The following is a 23,712-nucleotide window of genomic DNA, read 5'->3' as shown; positions in this document are numbered from 1 at the left end:
ATCACGCTAAAACCTGGGGAACAAGTCGGAACCGCCCAGCCCTACTGCCCTGAAGTGCAGGTGAATACAGTCGCACTTGAATTCAACTCACAGGCAGACATACCCAGTCTTCCATGGGAAAAATTTAATGTTAATCCTGACCTAGACGCAGAACAGATGGCAGCACTTCGACAGCTCCTTCAACGTCATCGTAGCTGCATCGTACTTTCTCCAAATGAACTCGGCTGCACGTCTTTAGTCGAGCATTCCATCGACACTGGGGACAGTCGACCGACTCACCAATCACAGCGTAGGTTTGCTCCTTCCGAACGGAGTGTTATTCAAACGCAAGTTAAGGACATGATTCAACAAGGGGTGGTCGTTCCTCCATCAAGCCCATGGTCCTCTCCAGTGGTGCTCGTCCGAAAAAAAGATGGTGCAATCCGGTTTTGTGTTGACTATAGAAAAATCAACAGCCTTACGAAACAGGATGTGTACCCCCTACCTCGCTTGGATGATGCCCTGGATCGACTACAGGGATCAGAATATTTCATCACCTTGGATCTCCTATCAGGATACTTGCAGGTTGCGCTGGACCCCAAGGATGCAGAAAAATCTGCGTTTGTAACACCTGATGAACTGTACCAGTTTACAAGAATGCCTTTTGGGCTGTGTAATGCACCTGCAACATTTCAGAGATTAATGGACAGGGTGCTAGGCCACCTGAAGTGGACCATGACACTCGTATACCTAGATGACGTAATCGTCTATGGAAGCACATTTGATGAACACCTCCAAAGACTCACATCAGTATTGGATGCGCTCTCCTCTGCCAATCTGCGCCTGAAATCGGAAAAGTGTTACTTTGGGTATAAAGAGGTAACCTACCTTGGACACGTTGTATCGAAAAGAGGGATTACATCAGATCCTGTCAAGCTTCAAGCCTTCGCAGAGTATCCTGTTCCAACATCATTAAAGGAAGTAAAACGTTTCCAGGGATTCGCATCATATTTCCGCCGATTCATTTCTGACTATGCGCGCCGTGCGGCTCCAACGACCCGTCTGCTACGCAAGAATGTACCCTGGCGATGGACAGCAGAGGAACAAGCTTCCTTTGAAGACCTGAAGAGTGCTTGTTGAGTGCCCCGGTTCTCGCCTACTTTGACCCTGCTAAGGCGACCTATCTCCACACAGATGCCAGTGGACAGGTACTCGGTGCTGTTTTGTTGCAACAAGATGACGACGACAAGCAACGTTTTGTTTCATACGCAAGTCGCCGTCTGACGGACGCAGAACAGCGGTATCATTCTTCAGAGCTTGAGTGTCTTGCACTAGTCTGGTCAGTGCAACACTTCCGGCCATATCTCTACGGGCGACACTTCACTGTTGTGACCGATAACTCAGCCTTGACACGGCTCCAAACCAAGAAAGATCTAACGGCCAAACTAGCTCGTTGGTCGATTTTACTTCAGGAACATAACTCCACAATTGTTCATCGGAGTGGCAAAGAACACCAAGATGCAGACTTTCTATCTCGTCATCCGATGAAGGACATGCCGGATTCTCTTGACCACGATGCTTGCTTTTGTGCGTCTACATTTAATTTGAACGCAGGCCAGGAACAATATTGTGAAATCCAGGACATCGTGTCTCGACTTCAAACGACTGACGTACCACCCACGACTAATCGCCTACGTAAAGCGTACCAGATTCGTGCCGGGTTACTTTGCCATCGCAGTTCCAGCACTAAACATTGGGTGCCAGTTGTCCCTTCTTCACTACGCGGAGCGGTACTGCATCTTTGTCACGACGACCCTACGGCGGGGCATCTAGGCCGTGACAAAACTTTCCAGAAGATATTAGAAAGGTACTGGTGGTCTGGGCTTCGAAAGGACGTGGCAAGCTACGTAGCCTCTTGCTCACAATGTCAGCAACGCAAGTCACCAAATACAAGCAAGCCATGTGAACTTCACCCCATACCACCGCCTGAGGCTCCATTCGAGGTGTAGGGAATCGACCATCTCGGGCCTTTTCCACGTACATCAGGCGGCAACCGCTTCATTCTAGTGGCGGTAGATCATCTTATTAAATGTATAGAGTTATGCCCCCTGGCCAGTACCTCAACCGAAGAAGTCGTGCGGTTCCTTAGAACCCAGCTTCTCCTGCGACACGGAGTGCCACGGATGATCATAACTGATCGAGGTACAGCTTTTACCTCTGCCGTTTTCTCAGAAGAGCTAGCCTCTCAAGGCATAACTCATGCTAAAGCAGCTCCCTACCGACCGCAGACGAACGGGTTCGTTGAGCGAGCTAACAAAACAATTGCTGGAATTCTTTATTCGTACGTAAATGTCAAACAGACTGATTGGGACACTTTTGTTCCTTTTGCCGCGTTCGCGATGAATACCGTGAAGCAGTCAAGCACCACTTATACACCATTTCAGCTTGTTCATGGTAGAACGGCGGTGCTTCCTCAAGAATGCTCATCATCTGTAACGTGGCGGAATAGGGGAAACGATTTTGCTGACAATAACTTTTAACACCGTCTAGATGACGCACGAGAACGAGCAAGAATGGCTATATTACATTCTCAACAGCGTGCGGCATCTCGATAAAGCGCTCCTGGCTCAACACCCCGTCTATTTTCGGGTGACTTGGTCCTGGTTCGGAGGGAACAGCGAAAGAAAGGTCGAGCACAAAGCTTCTGCCTAGGTATAGGGGTCCCTGCGAAGTCACAAAGAAAATTGGACCACTAACCTATGAAGTTCGAGAATGGGGAACTTCACGGAAGACCAAGACATTTTCAGCGCATGTGCATCACCTGAAAATGTACATCCCACGCACAAGTGCCCCTCCTTCTTCTCCGGGTCAGTGAATTGTGGGAACCAAGGGGCCGATGAATTGCTTTTTGTGCTGTGGTAACTTTTACGACGGAGGGGGAGAGTGTTAGAGGCCGACGAAGAGGAGGACGAGGAGTAGAATGGTGCCCTAGAGAACGTTAAGTGGCATTCCGTCAGCCGGAACTGAAGTTGACTCCAGTGAGCCTGTAACAATATCTATACCTGGACGAGACTGGAAATGTCTCCTCTATTAACCCAGATATTCTAATATATATATATATATATATATATATATATATATATATAGAATATCTGGGTTAATAGAGGAGGCATTTCCAATTCCGTTCACAAAAAGGTGGTGCCTGCGAACATTAGACAGTGAGCAGTGTACTTGCGACTTCATGCGTTTTTCGCAATTCAGCAGGTTCTTATTCGGGTTTTGGACCTGCATTTTTATCATGCATCTACAGATTAGTCACCTCATTATTTTATTTTTCTGTAGACTAGGGTCAGTGGGTAGGGACGTATATGATGGAAATCCTTCTTGTGCATCACATGTTTCGCCACCGAACCTAACCAAAATTAATTACGAACATGACCGGATGCACCGTAACGTATTCGTAAAAAGGTCCGCAGTTATGACTCGAAACTACTTCGCGGTTTTATGGTGGCTCGCGGCCATTGTTTTCTTGGTTGTGTGCTGTAACAGGCACATTTGTATCTCGAAATTAGGTGCAAGTGACATAAAACATAAATACAGCCGCGACCGCGCTAAAACCGAAGCCAACCAAATTGAAGCCACCTAATGGAGGCGAGGGAGCCAGCGCCCTCTATCCTTTGGTCGGGTAACTTTACTGAGATGAAAAGGGTTATATATATGTGCTACGTCAGGTTAACATTTTTTCTGTACCTTTGTTCAGTGCTCAGATAGCAGCTGAAGCTGACTAACAATATTTTAGCCAGCGTTACTGCCGTATTCAATAGCACGAGTAATATCCATTCAGAGCTTTCGGAACTGAAGTGTTGCGGTACTGTATGGAGTTCCTTGAGAACATAACACAACATTTAGAAACTGAATTAATGCAACTTCTGGCATCATTAATCGCCACCATATATAATTACAAGTTTTAAAGGGATGAATTTGATATTACAAAAATTTTGAAAACGTTAAAATTTTTCCCAATGACACTGACCCACTAGAGTCAGAAAGGGTTTGCTCAACTCAGAAAGTTTGAGAATCACGACGAGGGTGTTATCGTTTTCATTTGGATAATAAGATTGTACTATAGATAAGCACGACGACACAATTTTTATAAAGGCAAAAAAAAAAGAATTTCGCTAAACGTTTTTACAATTACATTATATTACTGTGAAAAAGTGGGTTTCAAATTACCGGAGAACATATTTCCAATATTTAATTTTACTGCTCATTTTTAATGAAAAAACTCTTTTAAATCAGCATTCCGGAGGAACTGCTGTGGTTGAGGGGGCTGCTGTTGCAGCTGCAGTTTGAGTTTTGCATGACTCATGGTACACCAGTTCCGCGTACCTCCAGTCATCGCCTCCACAGGCATCCTCATACATATCCTCACAAGCAGAAAGTCCCCCGTCATCAACAACTGCGTCGTGAACATAAAGCTCGCAATCGGCACCTAGAAAGAACAAAGGCGTAATACACTTCTTACGTGCATTTGAAGGAGACGTAAAAGCATAGTGTCATGATTGTTAGGTAATTGTATGCGCCCTCTGTATGGCTTTTGGCAGGTGTAATAGCAAAAAATGCAATATCGAGTAGAGGCATACAAGGCTAACCTTTTTGCTGTAAGCATCCATCCCTAGGGCGTGAAATGTTTTCTACCTTAAATATTCTTTCGGCAAACGTCACTTTCTGAGCTGTGAAAAAAAGGCGGCGTATTTTTTTTGGTTTTTTTTTCGTTTTTTTTTTTTGTCGGCATTTTACTGGACAGATTGTTCTGACTCTAATAGTAGGTGGCTCCAGAAATGTTAATGTTGACATATTGCCACTTTAAAATTAGTAAATTTCTTTTTTTCTTTGTTCTTTTTTTTGGGGGGTGGGGGGGCTGGGTGGGGGGGGGGGGGGGGTTGCCCAACTAGCTTTTGCTGCGTTGCGCGAGGACAGCGCAAAAGAGGTTGGTTGCACTAATTCTTCACGGGCAGCGGTGCCGTCGGTGCTGAGAAGCGCTCAGATTGCAAACCGAAACTTAAAAACCCGTGACATTGTGCGTTTTTTCAGAAAGCCGTAAAATTCCGCGCGTGCCTTCTATCATTTTGTCATTTGTTGATTGAGTGCTTTCGATGATGCTCAGCAAGATTCTAATTGAAACCATGCCTTTATACCTAATATATAGAAATATAATTAAGCGTAAAATTGTTAGCAATTTAATTATCCCGAACTTTAATATTTTCTTAAATAGGCCGCTGGCTTAAAACCCAAAGATACAAAGGCCCTTTTTTATTTTTTGCTGCGATGCGCATTTTTCGCAATGTCGATTTAGTCCACCTTTGGTGAAACACCTTGTATATGGTACACCCTCCGTAAGGAAGAAAACCATTGTAAAGCGAAATAGAATATTCATTTCCTTTTACAAAAATGATTAAGTAGAGCAAAGTGAAATGGTACATTTCGGTTGCTTGATTTTTGTACCAATTTCTGTCGGTTGTTATCATTGAGTAAACAAAAACACACACACACAACACTTTTTATACGAATGTCTAATGTGCGGTCTATTTTTTTTTTATTTAAATTGAACTTTTTTGGTATAGTTCTTCACAAATGATAAAACGCTAGACAGCGTACCTTTGACGGTTTCGTGGCATATTTTGAGCGTTCTATCTTAGGATTTATCTTAAATATTGCTTACTAAATACTGTACGCCTATAGTCAGCTGCATGGGCCATCGACTGGTACTACTTTGATTTATTTTCGTAAAATAGTTTGACCAGCGTTTTTCTTTTTCTTTTATCAAAGCACAAGTCTGGACATATTTTGAAACTCCTTTAATAGAAATGGCCATTTCTATTTTTTCTAGGTTTTTCTTTTATTCTAATGATATCACACATACTTTAGCGTAATCGATGTTCTCCCGTTTTGTTGTATTTTCTATAGAAGTTACCAAACACACATCCACGGAGCCAAATCGACAAAATGGTAGTTTCGGAAGTTGCCTTCATTGCAAGGTTTTTTAGGCTCAAGAAGCTAAGGGCAGTGGCCTTACAGGTGTTTGGGAGGTGAAGTGGTTGCGGGAGCTAAAGATGGAGGGGCGAGACGAGAAAAGAGCTTGTTATGTGGACGTTCCGCCATTAGAGAAAAAAATGTCCGTCCCGAGCCCTCCGCTGTTTCGAAACCACTTCGTTTGCGGGATCTGTTTCAACACGAAATGAGCTTTATGAGTCGTTTTTTTATAATAAAATCATCATGTACGAGCCTCACGAACGATCGACACGCTGGGATCGTTACGTACTTTAAGGTTATTCATAATGTTCGAGCCCCTGCAGCGGAACTCGAGCCTGGGTCGGACACAATAGCCACTAAGAAGCGTAGCACTGCATCCCTTGAAGGATAGGGCTCCGGAAAAACGTGTCGGCGAGAGCGGTGTGACGTCACACAATGTAACCACTCACCTCACGGATGCTACGCATGACACAAAGCCATTCAAGAACCATGAGGTGCGCTTATTCGCTTCGTATCGCTTTGGCCAACATCCGTGGTGTACATGAGAAAGCTACCATATACCATGCGGGTGTCTCGCACCCGCATGGGGTGTGCTAAACACATTTTGACGTCCCTCGATGGTTTCTGTCGCATGGTCAAAGAAGCGAAATTTATATTTTTTTCCTTTTATTTGAAATAGGAGACTTTATTAGATGGGCATACTGTTGCTTATCGTAGATAGTGTACACAAATATTAATCTCTATTTTGCCTTTCGTGAGTTTCTCCGCGTGTCATGTCCCCATGGGAAAAGTGCACACAGTCGACCCTAGCGGCTTTTAAAAACCAGACGACAAGATATGCAACTGATAGACTGGGCGTTGTAGCTAGCATCCTTGTCACCTGCTCCAGTTTCAACCAAATTTGCTTGTGTCCAGTTTTTTTTCATGCCTGGCGTTCACAGATTTCGACGAGGCTTCTAAGGATGGTCGACATAAAAAGATGTATTAAAATGAAAGTTTTCGCTCGCAGAATCATCTCAATGTAGATCTGTTGAGGTCATTTTAGTCCCCTCACAGCGCTGTCGCGATGAGGAACGCTGACGTACTTTCCCAAAAGTGCTTCGTATGCCTGAATAAGCAACGTTCTGCGTCATGTGCCAGCGAGTTGAGCCCAAATTTGTACCCATCTTAGTACTGCTTCCGAGCATTATGTGCTCGCATACTTCGAAGAATGAATTCCTGGTGGCGGACTAGAGACTACATCACGAAAACTTCAGATGGCGAAAAAGACAAAATTTCGACAGTCAGAGCTGAAAAGAAAGCTAGGCAAACTAAAAGTGGTTATCGGATAAAAAATAAAAAAAAAGACACTAGCTACTGCCATTTAGGCGAATTCAAGGTACGGATACTTCCCCGAATATTGGGCTTCTGCTTCTCGTGTGGTGTGTGATGGATCAATATGCGTCAAGTTGTTATCAAGGCAGTGTACTATCGGTTGCCAGCGTCACTCTTACTCATGTAACGTTAACTGAGGCAAAAATATTGATTCCCGAGGCATCAAAATACGTGTTGTTAAAGTTGAGAAACTACAGACTCACTTTGGTGAGTGAAAATTGTGATATCTTTACCGCGGGTGGAAGATTAGCGTTGAGGTATTGCACTGCCGGAACAGTACCCACATCTAGAAAATTAATTTATTATAGAACAGCTATTGCCCTTGACCACTGAGTACTACACAAGGACAACCTTGAATGTTCAAATAAAAGTCTAAACATAAAATGTGCCCTGCAAATCATTAAGGCTTGCAACAAGGAAGTTGCCAAAATATACGTAATCAGGACTATTTGGCAGACGTATTTGATGCTTGTGAAAGCCATTACTGAGACAAGCCTTTCATCCACTTCGTCCATAACAGTGGCGGATCCAAGGGGGGGGGGGGGGGGGCGACGGGGGCGGCCGTCCCCCCTTCCCCCCAAACAAGGTCGACCCCCCTCCCTCCCCCCTTCTCGAAGGGCAGGTTAACATGGGTGGACCCCGCTTGCACAAGAAAGAATGAGAAAATAGTAAAGTTAAAAATTTTCCGCCCCCCCCCCCAAAAAAAAAACGGAGTTCTGGATCCGCCCCTGGTTCATAATAAATAAAGGTTAACTTAAAGTAAACAACTCGTGCCTACGTGTACTGCACCGGTTTTTATCTTTGTTTATCGACTCGCATTAAGGTGAGATTAGTAAGCAAGAGATCATGTCCATGAGCCCTTGTCACACCTCACTTCATCAGGTCCCCATCGAGGTGCTTCACGGACCGAAAACTTTCATGCCGAAATTCCTTATTTTTATTTAAACAATCGTAAAGAGACTCGACTAAATCTGTGAACATCAGCCATAGAAAAATCTGACCATAAAAAACGTGGAATGCAAAAAAATTGAACCAGGGGAATGGAGGCTAGCTACAACACCAGGATTGTAGATCATCGTCATCTTGCTTTTAAGGGCCTTTAGAATCCTGTCATACGCCCTTCGGGAGGAAAAGATCACAAGTAGAAAACCACACTGAAGACGACATACCAAAAATAATATATTTACTTATCTGAGATAAACAACAATATACACCCAGACTCAAGCGCGCTAATTTAAATTGAGAGGAGAAAGACAAGCGTAGCTACTGGTGTCGGAACAGCGGGTAGTTGGGGAGTCATTGTTTTCTAATGGTGGCACGCCACCATAACGCATTTCTCTACCCGTTTCCCGCTCCATCGTCAGCTTCCGCCACCCCTTTCACTCGCCAAACACTTCCAAGGTCACTGTACTTTGATTTTAAGCCTATAAAGCCTTGCTGTAAAGCCAACTTACAAAACTACTACTTTGTCAATTAGGGTCCAGTGATGTGTGTTTGGTCACATCCACAGAAAATACTACAAAAAAGGGGCATGGTTACCCAGGAGCGGGCAAAGACTGGGACGGACAAGCGCATTATACTTGAGCTTAGTGTATATGTTTTTTTAGCTTTCCCCCGCTCCTGGATTACCATGTCAGTATTAAACTAGCTCGCCTGCACACTTGCATTAGTTCAAAATAAAGGAACTCTAAGAATGCTAAAAGATAACTGGGATTATTGTAAATAATGTCAAGTACCAGAAAAATAAAAAAATAGCCTAATTTAATAACGGGGGCCAAAATATAACTAAATTTATTTTTGATTAAATTTAAAAATTTGTATAATTTGCTTCGCCAAAATTAACTAGACGAAAGCGGTACCAGTCGATATACCATGCGAGGACTGCAGGTGTACATTATTTAGTGAGCAATATTTGTGATAAAACCTAAGATGCACCGTTCAAAATTTATCACCAAATCGTCAAAGGAACGATGTTTTGCATTTTTTTTTATTTCTGGCATGAATTCTACAATAAAAAGTTTAATATAAACTAAAAGAGAGGCCGCACACTGTACATGTCTGCAGAAAGCTATTGGGATATTTTTTTTATACTAATTTATAACAACTGACAGAACTGGGAACAAACATCAAGCTCCCGAAACGTAGCATTTCACCTTACTGCAATTAAGAATTTTAAAAGAAAATAATGTATTTTCTTCAATATAAAAACCGTTTTGTTTATTACAAAAGGGGGCTACTATTTTTTCAAGCAATTCTAAATACCCACCCTGATGTGGGTGTTTAATTACAAATGAAACAACCCAGTAATGTTGGCACAAGAAATCCATAGTATGTATAAAGAGGGTAATCAAAAAATCTTGCTCCTTCAAGCGTGTGATGGCATGTGGCTTCCTTAACAAAATTGTATTTTTTATTTTGTTCATTTGCTATTGATATCTGCATTGGTTCATGTTCCATCCGCCCTACCCCCCCCCCTCTCCCCCCCCCCCCCCCCCACACACACAGAAATGTAACTGAATAAAACACTTTTTACTCACCCCCATTTCCATGAAGTACACGAAGGATATCACATTTTTCATAGTCAGAGAAAATGAGCTGGTACTCCGACCCCGTTGTGGAATCTGAAAAAGGTATCACTATGCTATTTTTGGGAGTAGATTTCCTACCTGCAGTACATAAAAATTTCAGAATGCGAGTAGTGCCTCATTCTCAGATGGTGCCTGCAAGACCTGCCTAATCTAGGTTGGTATGTCAGGGCCATTCCCTTTTTGATAGAAAAACCTCAAGTGATTGGGGCTGTTCTTTAGATTGTCTATATTACGACAGTTAAATGCCCGGTATAAAACATTTTGAGAACGATACGCGCATTTTGTTTTCTTCAGTAAGTGCCTCGTGAGGGCTGGTGGTCAATCAATTAGACGTTTATGAACCGCAAAATATAGAAAAAGGTGAAGAAGTAAGCTTGTGCTTGTCGATGGCTATCGAGGCCTGGGCTTCCGGTTGCTCCCGGTCGGCTTGAGTCCGCGCTTGTCTACCTCCACTCCGACGCTACGAGTTTCATACTCGGAGCGCCGCAACTTAAGGCTGCGGTCCCACGGCAGCCATCTTGAACAAGGCGTTAGTTCAACCAATAGATGGCGACACACACCCGTGGGGTGTAGTGGGGTGGCCGAAACATTGGTTCACAGTGGGATGGCTCGAGCACCATCACGTTCACCTCGTGGGCTTGCTCGCGCCGCTGCCAGCTGTGCTCAGCTTGCTCAAGTAACGTGGCCCATCGAACGGATGTATGCGAGAATGTCAGGCTGGGTATAAATTGTTCTCTGATATAGGGACATGCGGTTCGGCGGTTGGTACGGTCTTTCGCAATAAATCTTACCAAGGAGGAATCAAATGTTGATTGACGTGTTAATGTTTTATCAATGAAAATTTCTTCTGCAGGCATGCACGCTCAGTAGACTTAATATTCCAAGACACCAGTGGAAGTGGACGTCAAGTAAACTGCTTCGCGATTTACGGTACTTACCTCACCATTTTAATAACGACTAAAATAACGTCACGAAATATTGTGTTTCACGGGGTCCGGAAGATGTTTTAAAGGTTGTTACATTATAGTTCCCAGAAAACAAGCGCCGTTGCAATATTTTCGGAAGTACCGACACACATAATGTTGTAAGTACAGCTTAGGAGGAATATGATGAAAACCATCGAAAGAAATAGGAAGACGTTTGTCTGCAATGAATACGCTATGAATGAACGGCGTTTAGCGACGGCAGTTACGAGCGTTCGGGAATTTATAAGTTGACGTGATTGCTAACTATGTACATGCGGACAATGAAGACCAGTTTTGTCGAGAGATGGTGTTGCGGTGATGACCTGATATCGGACGACTCATGGCAGACGAACAAGCAAGTTTCTTCTCAGCGAATGGTAAGCGTCCAGTGTCAAGCACAACACGTGGCTACCGACGTTGTCGACGTTTCGAACACTTACCGCTTTCGACAAAAGTCCTATCACCTGTGCTAACTTTGTGGAAAGATTCGAAGTCTTCCTTGAGTCCAACGCCATCATGAACAGTAACTGAAAACGATCCACTATTCAGTCGGTGGGTGGCGAAACGTATAAACATCTGCGGAGTCATGGGCGATGCGTACTCTAAGTGGCTGGAAGTTTACACGATGCCTGCCACGACGTCCAAACACGTCAATGACGTTCTATGGTCTCTTTTACATACTTTTGCCCTACCAAAAATGCTTTTCTCTGATAAAGCGCCCAATCTTGCTTCAAATAAAATAAACAAGTTTTTGAAGAAAAAAAAACGGCATCAGGCATCACATTAGTGCACCATACCATCCAGCAACTAACGGGCATGCAGACCAGATGGTGTGCGAAACAAAAAGAAAAGCCCTTTTGAAGCTTACGGAAGAAGCAGTTCAGTGAAGAATCGCCAGGTTGTTGTTCCAGCAGCACGCGACGGTCTCCTCTTACACGGTAAAAACACCCGCCGAAGCAATATTCGGCGGACGAAGAGCCACACCCCTCGATCTCATGATACTGTGGCTTAAGGGGTATTCACACGAGGGAGAAATCCCGGGGATTTCTCCCCGGCACGCGCATCCCACGACGAAAACGTCAGGCTTTGCGATGTGCAAAAGCCTCGCGTTTTCATCTCGTGATGCGCGCGTGTCGGGGAGAAATCCCCGGGATTTCTCCCTCGTGTGAATACCCCTTTCGAACGAAGATCGAGAGATCCCCAGATCGGGAGTAATTGCAGTTTGTTCGGTCGGACAACTCGTCTACGTAAGGAATTTCAGCGGCAGTCGGGCCTTTTATGTAAAACTTGAGTAGAAAAGGCTCTATGTTGGTTGACCAGAAGGTATCATCTCTCTGAATACGTTGGATATCAATGCCCGCCCTTGAGTGTAAATATAACTAAATAACAAAACTCTCTTTGTGTATTGTGTAACTACCCTTGTATTTTATAGTAGAAGCTATGGTGGTGATTTGGACCTTAAACACCAGGCTCCTTTTTCTTATTTTTCGCCTCATACTCCTTTGCGGTTTAAGTATGCTTCAAGAATCTTTTGGAACGGGGACACTTTACGTCAACGAGGCCATTTGTTCCAAGTAGTCAATCAGGGAATGCTGCTAGAAATCCGTCCCTCATATTAAAGAATAAGCCGCACTTCTGCACAGTGCAGTTTTCCTGTTCCACGTACAGTTGTAAAGCAGCATCCTCATTGATTCTACCATATTTTGTTGCGGGTGAAGAAAGTCTTTGGGTACACGATACTTGAAACGAGTCTGGCACTCTACGTTGTGGTTCGACACCCACTGATGTCGTCGTCCTTATAGAGCCTCATCATTTAATAATTACCTCGTCACCTCATATTGCTCTTCATCAACAGTAAGTACAATAGGCTACCGCCATACCAAGAATTGAAAAATTGAGTCGTTCAGTCCTTCAACAAGTTTATTATTTATATAATGTTATTACGTCACATTACCTCGAGAAGGTCGACATCCATCGTCGGTCTTCAAATACTTATACCTGTATATAAATTAGACGCACAAAGGGGGGGGGGGGGGGGGGGGGAGGGGGGGGTTGGTGGCTGAGTGCATGGTCTAGCGCACACCAGCTCGGAGCACTTGGAGCGAAAGCTCGCGCTGCAGAACCCACCCCGCCCCTGCCCGTTTCGATCTGGAAGAGCATCGTACCGGCGTGCGGTCGTGTATCACTACTGCGTGGTGCACGTTAAAGACCCCAGGTTTGCGGTTGTACAGCACTGGCTAAATTGCTCATCTACAGCTGAGAGTCAGACGTCCACTAAGGCAGACTAACTTCCGGATGTATAAACATACACACAACAATTTGCAATTAGACGAATAATAACAAAGAGCACAGCGTGCCGCCTCTTTTCTTTGGATGCCTTTTTTTAAACTAGCGCAAGCTCGCGCGTTCTCTCTTTTGAGACGGTTAGAACGGTCGCACATAAAACCCGCGTTTCCCCTACCCGGCCGCTTCCTCCTCTCATTATTTGTAGTTGGTTATAACTAAATAAGCTATAATAATGGTGTATTATTCATATTTACTTTCAGTTTCAGTCAGGGAAAAGGGGTTTCGCGGGAACTAGAGCAAATACATTAGCTGCACTTAGAGTAACGGCACTCTCTTTCCCGACAGTGTTGTGAACGCCGCCATTCTGGTGCTTGTGCAGAGCAGGCGCAACTGCCGATTGTCATGATTCAAAAGTGCGACATCCTCAGCATTAGATTCGGTGTTAGGAAGCTCATGTAATGTTGCTTTGCTTTGTCGCAAACTGTTTAAAGTGGAGGACGGAAAAGCGTTTCTTGTGATTCCAGATAAAGCTTCAAATAACTGGCAACCATGATTTTAAGCCACAATATGGCCAAGTGTCGCTACTCTGACGTGTAGCTTATTTAATGACACTATTCATGATCTTGTTTAAGAGGCTTGTAATACCTGGAGGGGCCATGACGTAAGTCCCGTGGATTCCACAAGCCACTACCTTTTGACACCTGCCTCTTCCTCATTGTTCCCGCTTGTGCCAGTAAATTAGCAACGGTTCAGAGTAACGACACTTGGCCATATTGTGCCTTAAAATTATGGTTGCCAGTTACCTGAAGCTTTATCTAAAATCGCAGGAAACGCTTTTCCGTCCCCCACAAATGTTTAAACAACCCGCGACAGAGCAATGCGATAGTGCATCAGCTTCCTAGCACCGCATCTAATGCTGAGGAAGTTGTACTTTTAGATCATGACGATCGGCAGTTGCGTTTGCTCTGAACAAGACCCAAAATGGCGGCGCCCAAAACAATTTTGTGGAACGGAGTGCCGATACTTTAAAGTTCATTAAGTGACTCTGGGCATGAACTCGGGTGCATTATTTTCCTCTTCGTCTTTATTGTTTATTGATTTCAGTCATATCGAATAATGAACACATTATATCACGCTACGCTTGTGTAATTATTTGTCTTAGATTTATTAACCTGACCCAGTACTTAAACCATTCATTTATCGATAGTAAATCTTCCAATATATTTTTTTTAAATGTGAAGGTACAAAGATACGGAAATTGATGATGATACAGACGCCAACGCCGCCCTCGGAAATTTTTTGAACACTAGAAATCAGCAGTTTGTCTGCCATCCGCCAGGTAGCGCAACAAAACACCCAAACAGCTTTTAATTGTTTTTAAAATTAGCTAAGCTGTACACCTATTAAAAACCAAAGCAAGATCATTGTGAAAATTTAAGACATCGCAATGTATATCTATTCGAAACAATAAATGTTATTAGATGCCAATAAATCTGTTTGATGTCCAAAAAATATATGCGTCAAAAACAGGTAAGTTTGAAGGGCTCCTGGAGTGTTATGACTTCAAAAATGAGAAAAAAAAGCCATCGTCCACCTCTTGGGCAACCATTGTAGCTCTAAATGTTATAAAAGATTTTATCATAGTTTAATTATTTCCTCAGCGACATTTGAAGTACCACGACTCGAAGCACAAAAAAGTGCTACGTTTGATATAAAATATTTAAACAAAAAAATTTTACACAACATTAAATTTTTTTCTGCATATTACCAAATATAAGCACTACATCTGTAGCTAATTTCATTGCCCTAGCGCTTGTCATTAAAACATATTTGTGCTGAAAAATGTCAATTTTAGGGCAATATTTGGAGGGGTGAAAAAAACAAAGTAGTGCAAATACCAAAAAAGTGTATCATTACATTCTGCTCCGACATCATCTTAACAAAACTGCTATATTGGAACCGTACTATCTTTAATGGATCGTTCATAAAACATGAACTAGTGGAAGAAGTGAGGGTCCGCGCCATCATATTCGCAACGCTACAAATGCGCATGAACAGTAAAAACCAACACACACATAATATCAAACGAAAGAGGATTTCATTGCCTTTTGAATGACATCAATACCACAAAACAGTATTTAAAAGGAGATAAGTAATGACCTGCCAAAAGGTACCTAAACTGCCACATTCAGTGGGACCGTGGCCTTAAAGGAGCGAAGCATAGAGGAGCGCGACGTACCGAAACTATCAACGTGCCGTATGAGCCACTCCAGACCTCACGAAATGACTTAAAATATCCGAACCCGGCATCTCGTGGACGAGCGTGGCAGAAGCCGAAATTATTACGAAATGAAGTTATTTAAGGCATGTGTGGAACGGCAAAGTTCAAAGTAAAAACGTTGCTGACGTTATAAGCTTACTTGAAATGCTTTAATACTCCTGAGAAGTTTAGAGAATCGCTTTGAGGACATACGCTGAAGGTTACCTTGAAAGATGTAGCAAGGCGTGCAGTTGGGCTAGTTGGTGGTACATACTGTTTGGTGGGACCAGCGCAAAAAAGACGTAGGACGAGTTTGAAGAAACACACAGACAGGGGCCACACTAGTCCCGGGAAAAAACAAAGGCCATCCACCAGACCTGTCGTACTCCCGCATATCCATGCTTTGTCCCACCGAATTCAGCGCGTTGCCAGTAGGTTTGAGGTGCCTGTCGTCTTCTCGGCGCCATCTAAACTGCCACACCTTTGTGCTGCTGTGAGTAGAGAGGAACGCCCTTCCGTTCAGTGCAACGTCAAACATCGCACCCCGTACGTCGCGTGTGCAAGCGGGGTCGTGTACCAGATCCCTCTGTCCTGCGGCAGGGTGTATATTGGTCAGACTGGGCGTTGTATAAACGTAAGGGCAAGGGAACATTCGCTTTCTTTGCGTTCCTCGCCCTCAGGGAACCTAGTGGTCCATTGTGATAGGTGTGGCTGCACTCCGTCATTTCATGATATCAAGATTTTGTCTCGTCACAAAAACAAGACTGCGAGGGAGATAGACGAAGCGTATTTTATGGCGTCTATCGGAGCTGACACGTGTGTGAGCGCTCCTTCTGTTGCCGTTGCAAATGACGAGGTAAATTTTGTAAGGAAGTATGGCAGGATCGCGTGACGGCGCGTGAGGCGTGGGTGATGTCGTATGTTATTAGTTTGACTTGTTTGTTCTTTCTCCTTCCTTCTTTCTGTGTTTATTTCTCTTTTTTGCAGAGCAATAAACTTTCAGTTGTAAGTCAGCGCCCTGTCTGTGTGTTTCTTCGACCTCGTCCTACGTCTTTTTTACGCTGTTCTCACCAAACAGTTTGAAAGATGTATTTATTGACCATGCATCCTGTCCAAAATTATTTAAAAAAAAAAGAAAATCTTGAACTCGCTTGTTGACGCAGAAGCTGCCACACTTGTCAGAGATGATCCGTAGTTCCGTCTTACAATTCGCGAGACGCAATCCGTCGGTGTGCTGTCGGCACAACACCGCTCAATAGATAGCACGCCAATTCGTTCTCAGGCGAAATGCACAAACACACCTTTTACGGAACACTAATTGATGTTTTGGTTTTCCACTCGAAGCATCTTTATTCGCTGGGCTAAGTATATCTAAAACGGGAAGCAGTCCGTCCACCTCCTCATCTAAAAAACGTTTCTTTCGATGTACTCTAGGCACACTACCGTTCAATAGATAGCACGCAAATTTGTTTTCAAATTTCCTTTTTAACTATTTTTTTTTGCCGTCTCCGCAGTCGTTTTGTCTGGGGAAGTAAGGTCACAGAGCGCGAAGAAGCAATATACCTTTTGACTCCGTAAGTGTGACGTCATGGCTCCAAACAAACCGTTGCTAGGGTCGTTGTTATGGACAAATACATGTGGCTAGGTTTCGCTACGAAAACCCGACCGTTCAAAAATCAGGAGTAGGGTTTAAACTTCTCAAAATCACAGATATAGAAAGCTTGAATGTCATATATGTTGCGACAGAAGTGTGCCGGTAATCGCTTGTTTCTGAAATATTTACGACTGCAACTTCCGGTCCTCAAAATGCCTGCAGCAGACGACGAATGCAAGAAGAATGCCGTCTGCCACACGCCCGCCGGCCAAGCCGGCACCGGCGTCTGAATCGGGTGAATAAAGACGATATTCTGATATTGCATTTGTTTGAAATATAATGAATTTCAGACACTTAAAAGAATTCATAGTGGGGTGCGATGCAAAATATGGTTTATCGAAAGTCCGGGCGTCGATCGAGATGATCGTCTGCTAAAAGATCGCAATGCACCCGTGAGAAAACCACTTCAGGCGATCGGTAGAGATCCCAAATTTTGTTTGCGGACTCGCGCTATATTACAGATTGTACTCTCATCGCGGGTTCAATGGAGATCTTCACCGAAAGAGCCCATCCACTAAATGTAATGTATATACAAAGAAAATTGCGAAATTACGATAGACATGCAATATTTTAATAACCTGACAACCTGAATAATAATAATAACAAACGACTTCTCTCGACGGCGTACGATTTGTTTCTCATGCTGGCCTGCACTACGCCGGTACTGCACTCCAGGTCGCCGTCGTAACTGATCTGCATGACGTGGTTTCATTTTACGGAATTTTCATCCCTCTGAACCAAGCTGGGTTCTTCACAGAAAAAAACGCATATTGCGGAGGCCCCTGCAGCCAGGGCGATGCACTTGCTTGTGTTGCTCGTTCACCGACGCAATTCAATGAAGACGCCCGCTGCAATAGAGGCCAGCAAATCTATCGTGTCGTCTGCTACCAAAGCAAAGCGGAGTAGAACACTTCAGAAATTGCTTTCATCGTTGCAATACGACGCTGAGATGACAAGAACATCTTCATAATTAGATATCAAGAAGTTAGGTTGCTTGCAAAAAATTATTTACTTACTTATAAGCGAAAATCTAGCCTCGTGTGGAGTCTCCATGCATTAGGCCATAGCAACGTCCCTAGCAACGTTTTTTTTTAGACCCAGACACCAAGTTGTGACGTCATCGCTTACGGGGTCAATTGCTAAATTACCCAAGCATCAAGGAGAATGCAGACATTGGTGTTCCACGCGCAGCACGTGCTGGCCTCAGCAGTAGTGACTTTTCTAAAGGAAATTCCTAAAGCAAATTGCATCTTGCACGCGCGTTCGTCAACGCTTTACTTTGGTTATTTACTTCAAATCGTTTATACGGGGAAGATGTGCGCGTGTAGCTCGTGGAACACCGATCCGTTCATTCCCCTTGATGCTTGGGTAATTTAGCAATAATGTCTATTCGCGCTCCAAGAAAACCTCGGTGCATAAAGAACGCGCTCGAGTGGCAGTCTCCAGCGGTGCTCCTGTCCGTTATGTAAACGGAGCGCCAAACTCTCGCGCTCCAGAGGAGGGGCTTAACGCGTTCACTCATGGATATCGGCCACGGCGTTGAGCGGATTATCCCCTATTAAGCATCCGCTATAGTACTCACACACTGACTACAGTTTTTAGTCGCTTTTTGATATACTGATCCCACGAAGCGTTCATGGCATGCGTGAAGCCGCCATAATTAGCTTTACTTCACAGGAGGCAGGCGGCAGTTCCAGAGTCAGCTCGTGCCAACTCGTGCTCTGCAAACGCAGAGCTCCAGCGAAGTTGTCGCACATGCAGAAAGACTGAAGTATACCGAACTAGAAATATTGAGTTTAGTGGAAAAAGCGGCAGACACTGCGTAAGTTACACAGTGTGTTGAACTTACCAGGTGAAGCTAGCGCTCTTTTCCCGAACACTGCCTGGCCTATACTCTATTTCCCCTTATGATGTACCGCAAGAAAGGCCACGGGCGCGAGCTCCCTGCTCTAGGGCACATCTCAGCAGCATATGCTCTCGTGCATTAAGGGGTATTCACACGGGGGAGAAATCCCGGGGATTTCTCCCCGGCACGTGCAACCCACGACGAAAACGCCAGGCTTTGCGATGTGCAAAAGCATCGCGTTTGCATCTCGTGATGCGCGCGTGCCGGGGAGAAATCCCCGGGATTTCTCCCTCGTCTGAATACCCCTTAAGGGCAGCTGCCAACGTTGAGACATCGTGCTTCTAGCCTTGGCTGCGGTACAACATAGGGTGAAACGGAGTATAGGATTAGACTAGGTCGCATAGGACAACCACGAGCTACCAACACGTGCCAAAATTTGCCGTTTTTTTGTTTTTTTTCGCCCATTTTAGCTGCTCAACAGGGCAGCCGGACATAGCACGATCTCGTCATGATTTTGACTCCAGTGTTCACGTGCGGCTTTCAACAACCTTGACTTCACACTACCGATGAGGCACCGACTCTGCTTTTTCAGTAGCTCTAGTTCTAGGTCACTGCAGGTTAAAATATTCTCGATGCATTACGGATCCAGTGGCAAAACCAAACTGGCTCTTGAGATCGGTCTATTCGCGCCGTATGAGTAGAAAATGAACACGGACGGTGAATATCGAATGCTTACTTAGCTAAGACTCATCCGCCACGTGATTATTTAAGTCAAGGACGTAATTCCTCAGCGATTAAGCGTGCGCTTATTACGCCTGGTTGAAAACGGCAAGTACGCTTAGAGGGCCACTGATTTAAAAACAAGTGGTATTTATGTCACAAATACTTTAAAACAAGTTCAACGGAACATTTGCATGGCGAGCTTTGTTTTAGCAATTTCAAAACATGCTTCTAAATTGGTTTCGATATCCCGGAATAGAAGCACATTTCGGAACCGCTTTTTACTCAAGCTAAGTCTCGCAGTATCATATTGGTCTGAGGGCTGAACTTCATGGGACGAATATGCTGCGAAAAACCGACGAATTTTGCTTGGCGGCTTTTGCTCTGCGCGTGGAATCAGCACCATGGCTGCTACTTCGCGTGCAAAGCGAGCGTGCCGTTGGGCCAAATTCGTCAGTTATTCGCACAGCCTTTATTCGGTTTTTTTTTTTTTTTTTTTTTTTTTTTGCTTAATGTTTGCTGAAAGGTGTGTTTCGGCGTCCCGCGACAGCGGGGGCGCCAGTCACGTGGCCTTCCTCTCATTCGTTGTCTGCCGCTCCACCTTTTCCATTCCGGTGGCCGCTTCTCGTGGCGATCTGCTAGGCTTTGACAGTACATAGGAGGCTATGGAAATGGTCATACACGGGAACAAACAGAGAAGAGAGGAGACTAGAGCGCCCGGGGGTGCCAGAACGCCGAGCTCATGTAGAATGAATAGTGGGCAGACGCAAAGCCTTTGTCTTCACTGCAATCGTCGAACATACTAGAAAGCGGAACGCCGTCCTCCGACCTCACTGACGACCTGAGAACGGCCGGGAGGGGCCTTTAGCGCCAGCTTCCTACCTTCGACAACGCTCTGGCGTCTTATGCTATAACCTCCTATATACTCACAATTCCTGGCAGATGGCCACGAGAAGCGGCCGCCGAAGAAGTCGAAAGGGAGGAGTGGCAGACAACGGATGAGAGGAGAGCCACGTGACTAGCGCCCCGGTTCGGCGAGACGCCGAAACACACCTCTCACGAGCGAACAAGTGTGTTTCGGGTCCTCGCCGCTGCAAAAGCTGTGCGCTGGAGTCCAGGTTCCCCGAGACATGGCTCTGACGCTCTGTGCTACCAGATCCTCGCGCTCCAAATCTGCGACCTGGCACTCTATGGCTTCGTCGTCGAACTGTCAGGCTTTGTGAGCATGGAGGAGGCTATGCTCGTGCACCTCGAGCGCGCACGCGCTGCCAAAGTAGGCCGAAGGTGTGGTGAGCGTGCTGGAGGCCGGGTGTTTTAAAGACACACCCTGTCCTCCTCATTCTGTCAGCCCCTATTGGCGACGTGCGCGATCGAAAGCGTCGCTGTGGTCGGCCTTCCACGATTGGCCGATAACTGATAATGACGTCAGCAAAGGTTTTCTCAGCGACAGAAATAAGGGTAATGTAAGAACATCAATTTTGACGGTGTTGGCAGTGTTGCTTTCAGAGCACAATGATTTCAAACTTCCATGTTCATTAGAAACACCATCTAACTTGATTTTTGCAAGGTAATGACGTCACGAGAGGAAACCATAGGAGGCTCCACCAAAACATCTCGTCGCTAAAGGGGTATTCACACGAGGGAGAAATCCCGGGGATTTCTCCCCGGCACGCGCATCCCACGACGAAAACGTCAGGCTTTGCGATGTGCAAAAGCCTCGCGTTTTCATCTCGTGATGCGCACGTGCCGGGGAGAAATCCCCGGGATTTCTCCCTCGTGTGAATACCCCTTTAATAGCCAACTCCTTCCAAGGAACCACTCGAATGCACGCGACGTGCCCGAAAAATCTGAGTTAGGTTCAGCAAGAACGCAATTCCGCATAAAAGATGATAAATAGAGAAAAAAGAACGAAATGTCAAACGAACGCCCCCGCAACAACTGAGGCCGGGGCCGTGAAGCTCTGAGATGAACGGTTTATGACTCTAAAAGGTTAAGACTCCCCATGCGATAGTTACTCTGTTACTACGAAGACATAAAATGTGTAGATAACCTCGTGAATATTGTGTAAAACCATACACGTGATTTGACATTACGAAAATTACTCAAAAGGGCTGCGAGAGAGGGGGGAAGGGTGCGAAATCAGCACATTTTATGGATACCAATCCCCCTCGTAAGATCACACACACGGAGTAAATCAAAAACCTTTGCTCCCTTGTACCTGTTCGTTACTTGTTACCAAATTTCAAAAGCTCAAAATTGATGGGCTGTGACTCCGTCAACTCAGTACATAATACGACTGCTGCCGACCCAAATTATTTTTCGATTGGTATTTATAAACAATGGAATTGCTCATAAGATGCTGTCGCACTTTAGGGTTGGCTCTGCCAGTCCATATAATGTAGAACTGCGCTTGCTTGGCTTTGGTAAATTCGTTGTTTTACAGCACCTTCAAGATTTCCAGTATATGCGGAACGCAGGTTCGTCTGCTTCGTGTACATGGGTTGCGATGATGTCAGAAAACCGAGCTCTTATTTGCTGATTGAAAAAAAAAAAACGTGGGTAGACCTCAAGGCATCTAGCATTGAGGTCTACCCACTGTACTTTCAAACCAAGCCAATCAGAGATCTGCGCCGTTTTGATGTCAGCACAACTCAAACGGTCGACGACTTCCTCTCCGCATATAATCTCCACCACCAGTATATATTTTTGTTTTAACTGTAAGGTTTCCTAAATTTTTATTTGAACATGTTTCCTTTTTCGGGTGCATATGTTTTCGTGTGATATGTATATAAACTAAGGCCGCTATTGAGACAGTGCCCCCTAATTTATTCAGCCCTTGACGGTGTCCGAACAATTAAATACTGCTGCAGGATTCAGCGGCCGTTCACCCTTTACTCACTTTTCCGCTTATCTATACTCCGTTTCATACTTAGCGTGCAACGCTGTCAAAGCTACTGGCGCGAGGGCGTGGCTTCATTTATGGTTTTGTTTGCGCGAGAACGCGTGCAAATGATCAACGAGATCAAGCCCCATGATCGCGTTACAAGCTTTGACAGCGTTGCACGCTAAGTATGAAACAGAGTATAGTTTGCAGAACGATATATAGTAGCATTTAACGGATAGTTGTCTGACCTTTGAAGAAATTTCACCCTAAAGTTTTAATGGTCATTTTTATGGGAGGTATAACTTTATTGGTAGCAATTTCAAATAGAGTTTCAGTGTTACATAGTTGGAACAGTTACTTACTAGGATCTTTATGCACACGCATTGCGTTGTCTTTCTGACGCTCCGTAGTAATTATCGCAGTCTTATATGTACTTGCATACAACGTCTCAATTGTTCTGCAAGGAAAACACACGTTATTATAAATGTGGATGAAGCTCTTTCGATCTAACAACTAAAAATAGAACACTTACAGTGTTTCACTGTCATTTCCAAGTGTATATCCCTGCTCAAACTTGTATACACCACCCTCTACTTTCTCCATCATTTCTACGTAGACGCAGGTACGGACATCATCATCTGTATTTTGTGCGTGTGTTCGGTACATCATCCAAGATATTCTATCCGTATTTTCCAGAGCCTGTAATAAACGGGAATTTATACAGCTTAAGAATTAACATATAAAGGCAGAATAAACCAAATGCGCATTTCCAAATAACGTTTTATTTTAAAATCACCCCTAGATAGGAGTCTGTCTGTTTACCCATTTATCGTCGCCGTAATTTGCAATAAAAAGAATGTGTTACAGTCGCATTTTTGTTAATGTATTGTGACTTTAGCTTCTAAGACAGAGATGTTAACAAACCATTTACTCCCCATAAAAAAAATGAAAGCCGCATACAACTTACTGTAACACCGAATTAGAGCGCAGCTCTTGAGAAGGAAGAGGAGGGAAGGGTACTGGAGAGGAGCGTATACCCTCCTCCCTCCTCCTCACCTCCTCATCCTGCCTGCTACTCCTCCCTCCGAGCGGCGTCGGTGTCGCCGTCGCGTCGGCGTAACCG

The 23,712-nt window shown here is 44.6% G+C and overlaps 1 protein-coding gene across 1 annotated transcript; it reads right to left on the bottom strand.

Annotated features, from left to right (window-relative positions):
- Positions 1 to 4,274: 4,274 nt before the first annotated feature.
- Positions 4,275 to 23,255, bottom strand: LOC121838204. The gene is made up of 4 exons (XM_042294298.1): positions 23,122 to 23,255; positions 22,952 to 23,046; positions 9,924 to 10,007; positions 4,275 to 4,471 (listed from the first exon to the last, which is right to left on the bottom strand). Exons 1-4 carry the CDS (start codon positions 23,253 to 23,255, stop codon positions 4,275 to 4,277), a joined length of 510 nt encoding a protein of 169 aa, XP_042150232.1.
- Positions 23,256 to 23,712: the final 457 nt, after the last annotated feature.

Source organism: Ixodes scapularis, unplaced genomic scaffold, assembly GCF_016920785.2.
Source record: "Ixodes scapularis isolate PalLabHiFi unplaced genomic scaffold, ASM1692078v2 PGA_scaffold5__190_contigs__length_132052651, whole genome shotgun sequence".
NCBI classification, from domain to species: Eukaryota; Metazoa; Arthropoda; class Arachnida; order Ixodida; family Ixodidae; genus Ixodes; species Ixodes scapularis.
This window is presented reverse-complemented; position numbering and strand designations above follow the sequence as displayed.

Excerpts from the sequence above, each read along its gene's own strand:
- LOC121838204 (XM_042294298.1), bottom strand. The coding sequence starts at position 23,255 with ATGTACCGAACACACGCACAAAATACAGATGATGATGTCCGTACCTGC. Across the intron at positions 23,047-23,121 it reads GGAAATGACAGTGAAACACT|AACAATTGAGACGTTGTATG; the intron begins GTAAGTGTTCTA and ends TTTTCCTTGCAG. Across the intron at positions 10,008-22,951 it reads GCGTGTGCATAAAGATCCTA|ATTCCACAACGGGGTCGGAG; the intron begins GTAAGTAACTGT and ends TACCTTTTTCAG.